Here is a 17,048-nt window from a genome sequence, read left to right on the forward strand (position 1 = left end):
CATAGTACATGGTATATATTGATACCAATCATAAAGGCTATTGAAAGACTGAAAATGAGTTCTGAGAAAATAGAGAAATAAGCTGTGTTCATGATGGGACAACAGTGGCACTATATGATATCTCATCCAAATTATAAATTAAATGCACTTCTACTCAATATCCCAATTGTGTTTTTCATGAAAGTTTAGAAATTGATTCCAGATTCATTTGGAGCAGTAAAAAATCAGGAATGGTCTTACATTTCTGGAAAAAAGATGAAAACATATTAAAAACCTTAGTAATATACTGGCACTGTAATAAACAAGTAGACCAACGTAAGAGAATGGAGAGCTGAAATAGGACCATGTTTATACGGAATTTGACAGGAATGCCGTGCAAACTATTTCTCCCACCCAGATTAGCACACAATTTGTATATTTTCACTGGTGCTCAAACATGTAGGCTTATTAGAGTGGGCTTTCTAGAGGGGCAAATTTTCAGTAGAACTTTTGCAAATCATTTAATGAAATTTTGTATCATTAGGATTATGATGGTGAAGATTATAATCCATATCTGTGAACTATTAAAAATGGACTCATGACAGTGCTTGTCCAGGGATGGCAGTGGGGGGAATGTTATATGCATGAAACTAATATGCTGTAAGTGGATGTTAGCTGTATCTGTAGTGTTCTATTACTTGAATTATTGGAAGCAAATACGATTAAAAGTTAATAATTTCCAGGTGGCAAGATTAGGACCTTTTGCATTTCTCAAAATACATTATGTACCTTATATTTATGAAACCATAGTCTGCTAACAAATCAAAATATTGAATAAGCCTAGTCCTTGCCAGAATTTTAGAAGATTATTTTTTAAAATAAATGTTATATGTGTGGCTTCATTACTTTCCAGAAAAATCGGTGGTTATTTTTTCGTGTGAGTGATACTCACCTTTTTCTTTATAATGTCTCTTTTTTCCTAAACTACCTCAGATAATTTTTGTTTATTTAACTAAAGATTCTCTAAGGCACGGAGTTTCAAATCTGTTCTGGTAATTCAGGGTAAGGTATTAGTCTTAAGCTCACACATATAAGTCAGTAAGTAGAATAATGTTTTGACCATTCTTTTGAAATTACTGTACAGTGAAACTACAGAAGTGCCCCAAATATGATATAAATATATTTTAATATTTAAAATATACATTAAGAACATAAATTTATAGGATGTAATTGCCAAGATTTCCATTTCACATGGATTTTTTTTACTATGTGTGAAAGAGAATTTAGACCTCTAAAATATGATCACTTATATGCTGTTGTTCAGTTTTTAAACAAAAGTTTGTTTTCATTTTTGGAGATGACAATGTCAAGACAGAGCGAGAATTGCCTCCATTTATTTATGGACGAGATTTTAAATGCCAGAATTTTCACTACAAAGCGGATCAGTATTTTCATGTTCATGGAGGAATTGAATTTGATATCAGCACCCCTTCAATTGAGAATGCTTTGGAAGATTTTAAGGTTTAAATTATTATTGTTCCTGAAATGGTTTGTCATTTCACAACTCTAAAATTTTATCCTATTCTCCAACCAGAAGGAGTCACTTGGTACAGGCATGAGGCAGCTCTCTAAATGATTATCTTCACAACCCACTAATTTCTTCGTGCATTATGTAACATACATGAATTAAGTGCAGCTATATCTAAGGTCCTGTGTTAAATGTCAGAGGTAAAATGATAAATAAGCTAGGTGCAACTATCATCCTTGCAGTATTTATAGACTTCTAACGGACCATATTTGCTCTGGAATAGTTAACTGAAGCATACAGTAGAAATCCCTGAACATTCACTACATATTCTTCCATTTTTCTCAAAGATTAGTATTGGAACAGAGATTCTCTAGAGTTTGAGAACATTAATTCTTTATCCGGAATTTAGTATAAACATAACACACTTCAATTGTCATTGCTTTTCTACCTTCTCTATATTATATATCTTTTTTTTTTTTTGTATTTTCCCCTCAGTCCCAAATTAGGGATTGGATACATGCAGTTATTATTAGGATCTTGTGGATATTAGGATATTTCATTTAAAATTTGTCCTTTACATGTATAAAATTTCATCTGAAAGAAGTCTTATAGTTGTTTATATTTGTTTAAAGATTTTTTTTGTAACATAACTTATATTTTAGAACAATTTAGAAAAAATACGGGATTGTGCTGCTAATACATTTGCAGAAGAATCAGGATACAGAGAATATTACTCAATACCAGTCATGAAATTCAATGGAAAAAGGTAAGGAACTTTTAGTAATTACTCAGTTATCACAACTTTGAACTTGTTCAAAGCAGAAAACAAGGAAAGTGTCAAAATGCAAGGGCTAACTTAAAAACCTCCAGAGGGAGATCCTATAACAATAATAACCCCCACGAATGACTTTGGGCTTAATAAAGTATTAAATGTTATATTTATTACTTCATATACTTTGATACATTCTGTGTAATAATCCTTAGACATTGTAATTGGTTCTTACAATGAATCCAGTGGTTACCTGGCGATGGTGGTGGGGCTCATATCCCATGGGCCCAGTGAAAAGCAGTGGACTCAGCACACAACCCCTCATTGCCATAAGGAATATGATTTTAAATCCTCTTCCTCTGCTGGGTCTCTTTATGCCGGTCATCTCTTAGAGCACTGTATTTCAGTATTACTAGATCTTTTATGTATGTTCTTGAATTTTCACATCTTGGACACCGAAATTTGTAAATAAGGGAAATAAAGCACAGAGGAAACATTTGGGTTGGAGGAAGAGACTTGAGATTTTGAATCATATAGGAGTTTGTTTTTCTTAAAGTCATGGAAGTAGTTGAGAGTGTAGGGCCACATCAGGAACTCTTGAGAACAGCAGCTTTTTAAGGGGGCGGGGAGCAGCAGAGGAGAGAGTGAAGAGACTGAGAAGGGATGATAGAGGTAGAGGAGAACCAGGAAAGAGCATGGAAACCACATGGGGAGAATTTTTAAAATATGGAAATAGTTTAAAAGCATGAAATTCAACAGAGAAAAAGGCCAAGTCAATGTAAGACTGAAGAGAGCCCTCTAAACTTAGCAGTGACGGGAACAGAATTTTAGATGTGGGTATAGAAGGCTCTATGTAATAAGTTGAAAGGTAAGGAGCCTCACTTCCCTGGAAATTAGCACAATGGAACAAACTTCTTAGCACCCTTAGGAGAACTGATAGTCCCTGAGCAGCAAAGTGAAGAGCCATGGGAGGAGGCTACCATGGTCAAGAATACTGTATTACAGCATTAAATAGCTGCATTTAGAGCAGAAACCCAGGTAACATTTAGAGGCTTCCCACTAAGCAGAGGTAGGGACAGCAGCTGAGGCACTCACCACTGAAATCCGGGGATGGGGAAAGATACCGCATGGGCAGAAGTGGATGAAAGCTACCATTTTCTTTTACCTGTGATGATTAGCAAACACAGGGAGCAGAACCATTCAAATTTTGTCCTTTTCCATTCCAAAATGAGAGGGGACTGGGGCTGTTGCCTCCTTATGTCTCAAGGACCTGGTGGGGGGGTTTCTCTAGTCCACTGCTGCAGTGAGTAAAAGTCAAGGAACCATTATGCAAAGCATCATTCCAAATCAGACTCACGGTAAACTCTTGAGAAAGTAAATGCAGACATAATTAGATTAAAAGAGTTAATATATAACTTTGTAAGAGGAGGGTAGCAGATGGTTAGAAGGTAAACCTAGAACTCCTTCATCCAGAGTTAGTGCTTTCAGTGACTTTTAGGCAGTGCTCTGCTCAGTGGCATGGGAAGGACAGAGTCAATTACAAAGGCCAATATAGAGAAGATACTTGTTATGAAAGACTTGATTAATAACAGTTGATAACTATGTTATTAAAATATTTATAATGAAGTACAATTTAAACTATGTTTTGTATTTAAATTATAATTGTTATAGCAAAAGTTTTGCCAGCATAGGAAAAAGTTAGCAAATCACTTCCAAGTCGGAAAAACTTGTTTTTTTCTTTTCTTTCTTTCTTTCTTTTTTTTTTTTTTTTGATAGCTACTATGTGATCAGTTTTGAACTTGAAACTTTCTATCAGCAACTATATAAGACACAGTGGTGGGGAGCCATAAATGAAATAGTGAACACTCTGAGACTGAAAAGACTTCCACTGACAGACGCTCAATTACATGAACAATTTAAGAAAAAATTTGGTTTCAAAAAAGCTATGAAATGCAAGGTATTTTAGTGACTACCATATACTTTGCTGTAAGAAATTATATGTCTCAAACTTTTATCATAGGGATAAATAACAGGTTAAATAGTCTTCAATATGTAATTAAGAATCTACATTTTTGCAGTTAAAAAGCTATACAATTTTGGATTTCAAATTTCTGGCTGGGTTACAAAACAACATGTTTAGGAATGGAATTGTGATTAATCCTAGTAACGGCTAGTATTTATTGAGTGCTTATTTTGTATGCCAGGCACTGCTATATATCCTTTCAACAAATTATTTGAAGGTACTAGTACTATTATTATTCCTAGCTTACAAATGAGAAATTTGAGGTGCAGCAAATTAAGGATCTTTCCCAAATCACACAGCTAGTAAATTGCAAAGTCAGTCCTGGGGACTAAACTTAAGGAGCAAACCTGGCATCCTGAATCAGATCTCTATCTGCTTCAGTATACCTTGAACTGAGAAATTAAGTGGTAAGCTCACCAATTTCAAAGGATATGTTGGCACTTACCATTTATTTGTTGTAATGTCCATAAATTTTAAGCTTTGATAAACTGTGAGCTTAATTTTTAAATACTGAGTAATCAGAATGTCTGAGTGTGACATTTTTATCTCTCTACTTTGAGTTGTAGAGCAAAGAACACAAACTGTATTTCTATAGCTAAGTATTTCAAGACTCTAGACTTCTAAATTAGATTGTTCTTAAATCAGAGAAGGAACTCAGTGATGTTTACTTGCTTTTTAAGTATTCCAGAAAGGTGTTTGTCTACCCTGTTTTAATTGTCTCCAGAGAAGAAAGATCTATAACTTCTCCCTTAAAAAAAGGAAGGAAAAAAATTCCCCAAAATATTTTTTAAAGTTCTTGATGTTTCCTTATAGCTCTAAAATTCATTGCCCAGTGGGACAGTTTCCACATGGATCTTGTGAAAATTCTACTGTAATTGAGCCCTAATCATTTGATTATATTATTATATTTCATTTTCCCTTTTTTTCCTTAAACTAAACTTTAGGTGTATTTTGAAAAAATTAATTCTGGTCTTCCGAATAATTTTAGAGTATCCCATTTGGTATGAAATCTGCTGTTGAAAGAGGATTATCTGCTGTTTTCCATACATTTAGCCGTAAAACCTCAAGCTCAACAATCAATATTTCGGACGAGGCAGGTTATGCTATTTTCCATCATGCTGCTCTACACAACAGAGTTCCGATTGTATGTCAGCTGTGCAATGCCAACTTCAATGTCAACCAGAGACGCTTTACTATGGTTAGCCAAGGTACCATACAGTTTTTAAATTAAAAAAGTTTTCTTTTACTTACCCCTATTCACTGCATGTTGACTTTAGAGCAAGATTAAAATTTGGTATTGGTGCCTAGAGCAAAGCTGAGGTTTTTGTTTCATTTATCTCCGAGGGGCTCTTTTTAGTTTTCTAAGTGTCACTTATTGCTCCCTTGTATGGTATTATTTATTTGTTTATTGTGTTTCCCCCACCTGAATATAAGTTCCACAAAGGGCAAGGATTGGTTTATTTTGTTTGCCATGGTATCCTAGTGTCCAGAAGAAATCCTGGTATTGGTAGATGCTTGAGAAATAGTTGTTGAATGAATGCATAATGGATGAATTCAGGATAATGTTTGACAATCACTGACATAATTAATATACAATGATGTAATGTAGAAATTCTGAGAACAGGAGATAGAGATCCCAGCAGAACATCCATTTCTTATCCCAGGTTCTTAACCAGACAATAGTTTCTTCATCCTACAGAAACTTAAATTGTATTTAATAACAAAAATACCTCTATAATCATCATTTTTAGGATTAATGACCCCTTCAAGGCTAACCTAGTTTAAACTTTAAAAAGCAAATTTTTCCTGATTAGTAGATATACATACATATTTATCTGTATATTGGAACAAATGCAACCAGTATAAAAGTAATAAAGTTCAAAATGAAAGCAGAAGCCCTCCAGAACTGAAGAGGGAAATAAAATGTCAGGAGTGGCTGATGCAACAGTATTGGCAATAAGAATGGAGATTTTATATTTTAACTTGCTATCTTAAGAAGCTGTGGTAAATCTTCACACACCAAAACAAAATGTTCGGCATTAGTCCTATTGACTACTGATAAATTTCATACTGTATCGGTATAATTTAAATGTTTTGATACTAAGATGCTTCTATAACTTAATTAAACCATTCAATATATAATGAACTTAGTTAAAATAGAGCACAAATTCAAATTTAAATGCAATGGGTGACCTATTATTTAAAAACATTATGTTTTAAGCATTTGTAGGGTTTTGTTTTAGTTTGTTTTTTTTTTTTTTTTGTAAATTAACATCTCTCATTCATCCTGTGACTACTTGGATTTCCATTGTCTGAGAACTGGGTAGAATTTGATGTATAGAAAATGCTTAACTACTCGCAATGTCCGCATGTTACACAAAACTACCCCCTGTGAGTTTCCGCCAGTCGCTTGCAAGGCAGCGTTTCCAGGTCTGCTCTGATGCGATGTCAGGCGCATGCATGTGCCCACATGGCTTGGCCAGAAGTTACACTCAGTCCTGTTTGATGTAATCCTGTCAGCTGCATCTAAGCATAGTCATTTTGTTCTCCTTCATATGAGTCAATTTTGACTAGTTTAGGAGACTTCTGCATATTAATAATCAAACTTTTATGTGTATTCCCTTTGAAAACAGAGTCACCAAAAATGGACATGAAAAAAGAAAGAAATGGTAAGACATAAATAACATATTTGATGCATTTTAAAAAGTCCATTACATATATTAAAACTTTTCTTATAGTATATAATCTCACAAATGCTTTGTCACATGAGAATAACACATGATGTTTTATATACATTTTGAAGTATAATTTTTTTCCACCCATGATTATTTACTCATATTCCTCTTAAGTTTTTTGGGAGGAGGGTTCTTGCTCTTTTTTTTAACTGTGGAATTTGCAAATTACCTCTACTTATCTTTGTAAACTCAGACCCCAAAGTGGGTTTTATGCCTGAAAAAAAAAAAAAGCAGACAGTACTATTTAAATATGCTGCCATCTAGCGACAGTAACAGTCTGTGAGGTCTGAGGAATGACTCATTCTTGACTGAGGTGAGAGACTTAACCTAAGTACTGTGCATGAAGAAGACAAAAAAACTTTAAATTATACACCTCCTGTATCTATACCTAAAGGCTATACCTTCATACTCCATATGAGATAATTTGAGGAGGGCTTAATTTTAAAGAAACCATTAACAAAGACCTAAATTTTGTAAGGGGAGGGCAATAGTTATTCAAATCAACCACCTTCCATTGGTGGAGAAACAGCTAACCTGAGATGACCTCAGAGAGGATAAGTTTCCTGACCTCATTCTCCTCCTCCTTCAGTCTCCTGCCAGGTCTCCCCATTGGCAGTTACTGACAAGAAGCCAAAGGATGGGTTGCTAAATCTACAGAGGCAGAGAGCAGGGAGGGTGGTAAAGGGAGGTGAGTGGGCCTGAAGGGGAAAAAGGAAGCTTATCTGGCCCACCTACCCTGTAGGAATTTGCAGTTGAGTAATAATAGTACGCTTCCTGCATTATTGCTCTATTTTTTTCTTTTTCTTTCCCAAATCTCACTTATGGCTACCTTGTACAATAGTAATTTGTTTATTGTGACTCCCTCAATTGAACATAAAGTCCGTAAGGGCAGGGATTTGGTTTACTTTGCCGTAGTATCCTAGTGCCCAGGAAGTCTGGCATTAGTAGTTGTTCGGGAATAGTTGTTGAATGAATGCATGATGGACAAATACAGGGTAGCACAAATTCAAATTTAAATGCAATGGGTAACCTATTATTACCTATTATCACAGTCACTGGCATAATTAATATATAGTGATATCTTATAGAAATTCAAAGAAAAGAGAGATAAAAATGGCTTTCGGGTTTCAGTTGATCATCTGTTCTTTAGACCAGGATTCCCCTACCCGAGAATAATTTCTCCAGATTATATAAACCCCTCCAGAACTTCCCTGATTTGAGTATGTCTTAGGATAGTGCTTCTTGGCCTCAGTACTACTGACATTATGGGCTTAGTAATTCTTCATTGTGGGCTGTCCTATGCACTGTAAAATGTTTAGTAGTATCCCTGGCTTCTACCCACTAAATGCCAGGAGCAACCCCCACCCCAGTTGTGACAACCAAAAATGTCATTAGACATTGCATGTTGAGGAGAGGCACTTTATCCCGCTATTCTGGGATGAACTTTCAAGTATATAGGAATCACCCAGGGATCTTGTTAAATGCAGGCTCTGATTCAGAGGGTCTGGTTGGGAGCCAAGATCCTGCATTTCTATTAAGCACACTTAAAGTGGTAAGAGGGGTATAAAAATAGTATTCCTGTCCCTGAGTTGTGCTGAAATATTTTTTGGAGGAAGGTGGAAAGAAGAGGGTCAGTAGGGTGGTTAGTGTTGTTTAGGGAAAAACTTCAGTTAATTTTGATGTGGTTCTCCTGCTGAGAGCAGCTAATTACCTTTCATTGATTGAAATGAACCAACATGTTCTATAGTCCTGTGATCAGATCTCTGTCTTTTGGGGAGCCTGTGCTCCTGAATCGTGAACTTCAGCTTGCTTCTCCATCCCTGCCTGCCCCTTAGGTGGATCAGGATGGCTAGAGGGGGCTGTAGTTAGGTATTTCCCTTCCCCCAGCTAGGTTGGGCTCTGATAAAACCTCAGTAGGTTAGGCTCTGGTGAAATAGTTTCTCCTGAGGACTGGCCTTGTTAGGAAAAATAGAATGCTCTGGTGTATTTCAAAATGGTTCCTTTCCCCCTTCCACTGCTGAAGGCACGAGGGATTTTTCTCTGATATTCACTGTGAGGACCTGATTGAGCTTCTGGACATAAAACTCACTAAAGCATGGGGTCCCCCTGGAGTTTTTAACTCTCTGACTTGTCCACACTGAGCCACCAGCAATTTGTCAGTTGCAGTTCAGATTTTCCTACCCTGCCACTTGTTCCTGTGGAGGTTTCTGCTCTTGGGTCTGCTCCACCAAGTTGTCATTCTCTGTATCTGTCTGTCTATCTCTCCAATTTTGGGAGCAGCAGTTTTGCACCGTGACCTCACCTCTCTGATGGATCTGAGAAGAGATGTTTTTTCAGGTGGTTCAGCTTTTTACTTGCTAAGTTAGAATGGATTGGGGACTTTTAAGCTTCTTTCATGCCAGACCAGAAACTGGAAGACTAAGCAGTAATTTTTAATAAATAGATTTGGGCCAAATGTTACAGATTATTAAGGGCTATGATATAAAGCTTAGACTACAAAGGCAGGCAGGAGGCCATTGGTAGTTTCTGAGTTGGAAGAGAAACAGTGCTTCACTGAGGAAATATCATTTTGGCTGAGAAATAAATAAGACTTAAGTAGACCCTGGTCAGGGAAGTGTTGTTTGGGAGAAGGAAGCTTTCAGACGCAGGAATAGCCCAGGGTGACCGGCTAATTCATCATCCAAATCAGGGAGTTTGAAAATGGAAGGGCACTAATAATAATTGTGCTGGAGCAACAAGCGTAGACCAGTGCTTTCCTGGGCAACCTGGAACATGTGGTCGGTCACCCTACACTTGAGCTACAAGAAGGCCTGAATGAAGGGAACAAAGTGTGTATGCTTTGTTTTTTCTTTTTTTGGAGTGAGAGTGATTCAGGTTAAGTTGGAGCCAGTGCATCCTTCTCCTGTACTCATGATCAGATGGCCTTAGGAAGACACAGAAGAGTTTTAAGCAAGGAGGGGAAAAGATCAGATTTATATTTTGAAAAAATGGATTGGGAGGGGCAAGAACAAAGCGGATATCAGTTGAGAGGTGAGTATGGCTTGGAGTAGGGTGGTAATGGCAGTAAAGACTAGGCTCTAGAGACATTTAGACTTGGCGATGGACTGGTTATGGAAATGAAATGAGAGGGGTCTTTCAGGTTTCTGGTTTGCAGAACTGGCTAGATGATGATAACCTTCGCTGATTTAGGGAGCAGTGAAAGAGGATCAGGTCTGGAGGGAAATATAGGAGTTCAGTTTTGAATATTTGAAGTTTGAAGTGGTGTATAGAGATAACGGTAAATGAAGCCATTGAGAAGATAAAAATCTTAAGGCTCACTTAGACATCAGGACAATGAAAAAGTCCCAAAGGAGTCAGCAAATAAGCAGCCAGAGAGGTTGGGGAAAAGTAAGAGAGTCTCATATCACAAAAGCCAAGGGAAGAAACCATTTTAAAGTGGAAGAAGTGTTCAACTTACTGTTGAGAAGTAAGAGGAGAATTGAAAAACACTCACTGGATTTCGTGACACAGAAGCCTTTTATGAGCATATATTTTTTTTCAACTTTAAAGAATCCTATCTCCTCCTACAAAACATTTGAGTAAAATGGAAAATAATTTAAATAAGAAATAGTTTTTAGCAAGACATTATCTTAACTTTTCAAATATTTAATATTTTCAGTGTTATTTATTCTTATTATAAAGTAGTATTCATTTTAATGGTCAAACATCGTGAGTAAAATAAAGAAATACAGAATTGCCTAAATTAATCCTTTTAGTGCTCTTCTTGGAGCTTTTATATCACACAATGCTAAGCTCGGTGGTGGTTGTATTTCAAAAAGGCATGTTTTTTAGGAATGTTAAAGCTTTGACCATTGAAGTAGTTGCCCATCGTTCTAGGTCCAACACCTCTACACCTGGCAGCACAGGCTTGCTCATTAGAAACAACCATCTGTCTACTGTGTTTCAAAGCTGATTACACGCTTTCAGAAAAAAGAGGCTGGATGCCAATTCACTTTGCCGCTTTCTATGACAATATCTGCATCATAATTGTTCTCTGTAGAAAGGATCCCACTTTACTAGAAGCTGAGGCAACAGCTGAGTAAGTTATTAAGCGTTTATGAAAATACGAATTTCTGCTTTCATGGCCTGCCCCAAACACTGACACTAAGAGGAATGGATGTTATGATTGATCTGAAAGGCTGTGTCAGGCTTACCCTGCTCGTCCTTTCTGGTCACTGTCTTCTCCTGCTACTTAACCTTTAGAATTTATAAAGATGGGAACTTCTGTTAACCTACGCACATTTTCTGGAAGAATAAGGAGTAAACCCTAGGAAGTTTTTCCTAACTTTCTCCCAGTGCTTTGGTTCTACAGATTAGTTTATCAGGTTAACTACTTGGTGTCCTGGAAGAAGCATGAGACAAGGGAGGAGAAAGTTGTTTTCTAAACTGGACCCTATACAACCAGAAAGCCACCTAAGGGCTCCAGACCAAGCTAGTTAGACCTTGGACAACGGGAAACTATCTAATGGTTCCAGAAGAGAAATATATTAAAAAGAAGAAAGTTAAACTTTGCAGAAGGGAAACATCCCAAACAGTGTTCTGTTTCACGGTTTAGCTGAGTACCAGCCTTTAGGGTAGAGGTATACTTTCTCCTGAAAGGTATACACACTCTTGGCTCGCAGTCTAAATACCAGGCTATTATTTTGATTTAGGTGTGGTTTCAGATATATCTGGGTCTTCAGGTAGCTTGTCCATTATTGTTCAGTGAAGAAATAAATCTTGCCTTGGTTGGGGCAGAGATGTGTGTGGAGAAAGCTTTTGGGAAACCAGGGTCTCTGGCTAATGGATTCTCTGACTAATAGATTCCGGAAAGAGCTATGGAATGTGGGGATCTGAGTTCAGTTCCTGGTTCTGTCGTATTTTGACAATATGTCTTTGAGCAGAAGGGGGCTAAAAGACTGTGGGGACTGTAAGAAGTTAAACAATGGACTATCAGAGGTAGAAGTAAGAAGTTATCTGTGAATGCAAGGAAGACACAAGGGATTCATAGAGAGGACAGTTACAAAAGTTGAGATCTCTGTGGAGCTAATGAGGAATGTGACCATGCTGGTGTGTTTGAATATGGAGCACAAATGAAGGTAGGACAAGGAACCAAGAGATCAGAACACAGATGGTAGTTAGTATGGGTGTTGGAGTCACTGACAATAGGAGGAGGTCTGTTGCTGAGGCAATCAATACATGAGCAAAGATGTGGAAGAGGACCCAGCTGGCAGGGGGCAATGGCAATATGGAAACAGGGTAATATAATTTGATAGCATATTTTTCAAGTGAGGAAAATCAGAATGATGGTGTTAGCAGTAATCTTTATTCCTACCATTGAGAAGGGAAAAGAAAGGAGCAGAAGAACAGTCTTGTTCAAATAGAAAAGAGAGAAAATGAGATGTTTACTCATAAAGGACAAAAGTTTCCCGAGGGCCCAGAAAAAGAAATTAGAGCAGAGGCTGGGAGCCAGCTGGATATTGATGAGCATACAAGGACAGGCAGCAAGATAAAGGGGTTTCCTGAAGAGAAGAAGGCCCAGGTCTAAAGATAAGGTAATGTCTGAGGCAAGGAGATAACAGTGAAAAAGAAGGGAAGGGGGAACCATGTATCGAGACCACGCTAAGCACCTGTTCATTCCTTATACCAACACTGTCAGCTGATCGTTCTTACCCTCATTCTTTTACAGATGAAGAAAGTAACCCAGTTTACTTAAGGTCACATTGCTAGTCAGTAGATCTGATAGTTAAGATATAGTTGAAGTTACTGTGACAAGGATACTCCCACTTATCTGTAGTTTAAACAAGATAAACATGGTTCTTTCTCATGCAGTCAGGATTGGTGGTCCAGGGCTGGCATAGTGGCTTGACAACGTGAGGAACCCAGACTTCCTCTTGTATGCCTCTTCACATGTGGTTTCCATATCTTGGCACAAAACAGCAACTCCTGCTTTCATTATTATGCCTGCATGCTAGCCATGAGAAGAAAGAGAGAAGAAACACAATGGCACACTCCATTTCTCTTTAGGGACTTGTTCAGGTAACTTCTTCTAACATCCACTGACCAAACTCAGTTGTGTGGCCAAAACTCCCTGTAAGGGAAGCTGGGAAATGTATTTGGCAGGAGAGCCATGTGCCCAACCAGAAGATAGATCTTCACTATCGAAAAAGCAAATAGTGGGTTTTTGAGAAAAACTGTTAGTTTCTGCCACACTGCGATTTGAGAACTGATAAGAAGTCTAAAAAAAATGGGTTGGAACACTATCTGAGCCTCAGTTTCATCGTTTGTGAAATGGGCTGATAATACTTACCTTGCTTTTTCCTTCACTCATAAAGCTGTTGTAAGAATTCATTGATAGTGTATTCTAAGAACTTTGTGCATCATCAACTTCTGAACAAAATATAAGGCATGATAATTAAATTGGAGAGAGGATAGGGGCAAATACTAAGGACTGCCAAGGCAAGGGAGGCAAATCTGTTCACATGTGGAATACACAGAACAATAGTACGTAAGGAAAAGAAGGTGATGATATAAATCAGACTTCCCCCAACAGCAGTTTGGATAGTTTTACAGCTGGACCCTGTGTGTGCTTAATTGTTACGATGTGTTCCTTGATTTTTAGGAATCAGTGTACTCCACTGTTACTTGCTGCCACTTCAGGAGCACTGGACACTATTCAGTACCTACTTTCTCTTGGTGCTAACTGGAGAAAAACAGATATTAAAGGAAACAATATAATTCATTTATCGGTGCTAACCTTTCACACAGAGGTTCTCAAGTATATAATAGAGTTAAATATTCCTGAACTCCCAGTTTGGAAAACTTTGGTAGGTGAGTATAGAATACAAAATCTCTTTATTAAATAAATGTTCCAATTATCCAGTTTGACTATTGATACATCTCTGAAATAAAACAAATAAAACATGTATCATATTTTGAATTAAAACCAGAAATACATATAATACTGAACTATTTTGTGTGCAAAAGTAGTTTTATTTCTAAATTAAAAATAAAAGAATAACTCAGACTATATTTTACACAATTATATTTTATTTTCCAGCTTTCTCCAAAAGCCCAACCATCCTCTTCTCTATTGAGAAAGGAAATTCCAAAAAAAAAAGAAAGAAAAAAAAAGGAAAGAGGAAATGAAAGATTGAGTGGAGGGAGAGGGAAATAGCTCAGTGGTAGAGCACATGCTTAGCATGCATGAGGTCCTGGGTCCCCAGTACCTCCATTAAAAAAAAAAGTTGAGTGGAAAAGATAAGATTCCTTCAAATTCATTCCCCACCTTGTAATTTTAGAGACAGATTCAGCAACATCTTTCGTCATATTTTTAAAATTTTATTTATTTTTATTTTTAACTTTTTTGAAGGGAGATAATTAGGTTTGTTTATTTAATGGAGGTACTGGGGATTGAACCCAGGTCCTCATGCATGCTAAGCAGGCACTCTACCATTGAGCTATACCCTCCCCTCCTTTCCTCATATTTTGATAAATTCTGTTTGAGCTGGCAGTGCCAGTCAGGAGTGATCTCCACAAAGGCTATCCAGGAAGGAAACCAGGAATCTGACAACAAACAAGAAACCAGGAATCTGACCTAAGAGAAAAGCAAAAAGAATTTCAAAGATAACAGCAAAGGGAAGTCCCAGAATGGAAACTGTATACCCCGACCAAAGGGAAAATGTGGGAGGAATTACCAATAGGTACAAAGAAAACTAAGCAGATGAAATAACATGAGGAAATGATTACCTCAGGGAAAAGCAAAAGCAAGGAGATTCAAGGTAGTGCATTGCAGTGCTTAGCTGTGAATAATATCTGTATAGGTATTATAATGTAAGTATCAAACATTTAACTAGAAACTACAAATATGGGGAAATGGTAGGGCAGTGTTGGAAGAGCTAGTTTCTCATTTACCATAACGTCAGTCAATGATGTCTAAAATTGATACAGCAAAAGGTAACTGTGTATAAATATTTAGAAATGTGGAGATATTTAAATCACAGACGGTATAGGGAAAAAGTCCAAAGTGGTAATATCTGGAGAAAGAAACTCAGAAAAGTGGAAAGGGTGGAGCAGAGAACCACTATATTCCATTACCTCTTGGGAAATTACAACCTGAATTTTTCTGTTGAACAACATATATTTTTCTGTTGAATATTTACCAGAAATGCTGCAGTGTGAGAGCTATAAACGAAGGATGATGGCCATCATGTCTTTAGAAGTAATCTGCTTAGCAAATGATGGATACTGGGAATCTATTTTGGATGCAGGTGATATAAAATCTATTAACTAACTTTTAGCTTATGCTTTTTTATGTAGAAATATATTCAGTCACTTTAAAATGTATTTTTAATTGTGAAGAAGACTTTTTAGTTGATTTTAAGTTTCTGTTCTCCTTTTTTCTAAGATCATTTCCTTTACCTGTCAACTTTATATTTTATATTCCAAGTAGAAGGTACACAGGATCCAAAACTATATAAATCTTATTTCTCTAACAGTTTGGAAATTTAAAAATTACATTAAATTACTTCACCATACTACTTCTTAAATTTACCTTCACTGAGAAATGATCCCTATTCTGTATTTGTACAGTTTATTTATTAAAAATAGCAGTCAGGTCTGGGTTTGTAACTAGCTCCGCATTTAGAACTTAGGCTAACTGCTTACCCTCTCCACACCTAATTTCCTTATTAATGAAATTGTTCCTACCTCATAGGATTGTTTTGAGAACAGCACTTCTCATTAAAACTTTCTGAAATGACAGGAATGTCCTATCTGCATTGTCCATTATGATAGCCATTATTCTGATGTGAATATTGGGCACAAATGAGATGTTTTCATAAATATTTCTTGAATGAATGAATGAATGAAAAAATTATTATAGGTTGTCCACTAATATGTTCCTAAAAACATAAACAAAAGCTCTTTATCTGAAAAATGAATGGCAGAGAAACAAGTCATATGGAGTTTTCATTTCAGGTAGCTAAGTACATACATACGTCCTTAATTACACCCATTGTATTTCCAGCATGTCACGTGTGCTCTATAATGTACTCTTTTCTTTCACTTTGAACTGAAGTAACAAGCATCTAACTGAAGCCAGATTTTCTATTTTCACCATGCTCAGTGATTCCATCTTTCAACCAGTTGTTATTAATGAGGCTAAGGGTGCTTTTTATTGGATTCAGCAATTTTCATTTTTCAGTTGCTTGTATACAATGTGGCTAAAATATAAAATGCTCAAATAATTGCACAAGCCACTGCCACACAAAGTTGATACAATAACCAAAACTGAACTCTACTAAATGGTAGCTCAAAGAATTTATTTATCAATAATCTTAAGCCAAAATTCAGTGTTTCAAAGGTGGCTTAGTGTAGCCAATATGAAGTATGTGATTGTGTGCATGTGAAAACCAAATATGTAAACAATGAGAGCTATCTATAATGTAGATGAGACAGAAAAATGCATTTGAGTAGTTTCAGATAACTTTAATAAATATTTTATAGAATTATTTGACAATTGTTTATATGACAAAGCCCATACACATTATTTAAATCTTATCATGATAAATTGACAATATATGATTGCAAGCAGCTCATGTTTTTCTTGATCTCTTCATTGCAGGCACCATTCCTGCTTTAATCAATCTATTAAAAAGCTCCAAAATAAAATTACAGTGCAAAACAGTTGGGTTATTGAGTAATATCTCAACCCACCCAAGTATAGTGCACGCTCTGGTGGAGGCAGGAGCCATTCCAGCTTTGATCAGCCTGCTGGTTTCTGAGGAACCTGAACTACACTCTCGGTGTGCCGTCATTCTGTACGATATTGCTCAGCTTGAAAACAAGGACGTCATTGCCAAGCATGTAAGTTCTTTTCATAAAACATCATTCTGACTGACAATAATTCTCTCATATAGAAGCTAGAAAGATACATACCCATTTCATTATGCAGTGGCTCTCATAAACTCTCAGGGAAGAACTCCAATCTCAATG

The 17,048-nt window shown here is 36.7% G+C and overlaps 1 protein-coding gene across 1 annotated transcript in view; it reads left to right on the forward strand.

The window, feature by feature from the left end:
* Nucleotides 1–17,048, forward strand: part of ANKAR (ankyrin and armadillo repeat containing) — a 54,815-nt gene that overhangs the window by 9,740 nt on the left and 28,027 nt on the right. Inside the window, exons 4-11 of the mRNA XM_031451800.2 lie at nt 1,337–1,500; nt 2,170–2,273; nt 4,053–4,233; nt 5,288–5,507; nt 10,911–11,112; nt 13,675–13,883; nt 15,218–15,322; nt 16,678–16,919. Of these exons, the coding sequence (XP_031307660.2) occupies nt 1,337–1,500; nt 2,170–2,273; nt 4,053–4,233; nt 5,288–5,507; nt 10,911–11,112; nt 13,675–13,883; nt 15,218–15,322; nt 16,678–16,919 (1,427 nt within the window). The remainder of the gene's footprint in view (nt 1–1,336; nt 1,501–2,169; nt 2,274–4,052; nt 4,234–5,287; nt 5,508–10,910; nt 11,113–13,674; nt 13,884–15,217; nt 15,323–16,677; nt 16,920–17,048) is intronic.

The sequence above is a fragment of the Camelus dromedarius genome, chromosome 4, assembly GCF_036321535.1.
Source record: "Camelus dromedarius isolate mCamDro1 chromosome 4, mCamDro1.pat, whole genome shotgun sequence".
Taxonomy (NCBI): domain Eukaryota; kingdom Metazoa; phylum Chordata; class Mammalia; order Artiodactyla; family Camelidae; genus Camelus; species Camelus dromedarius.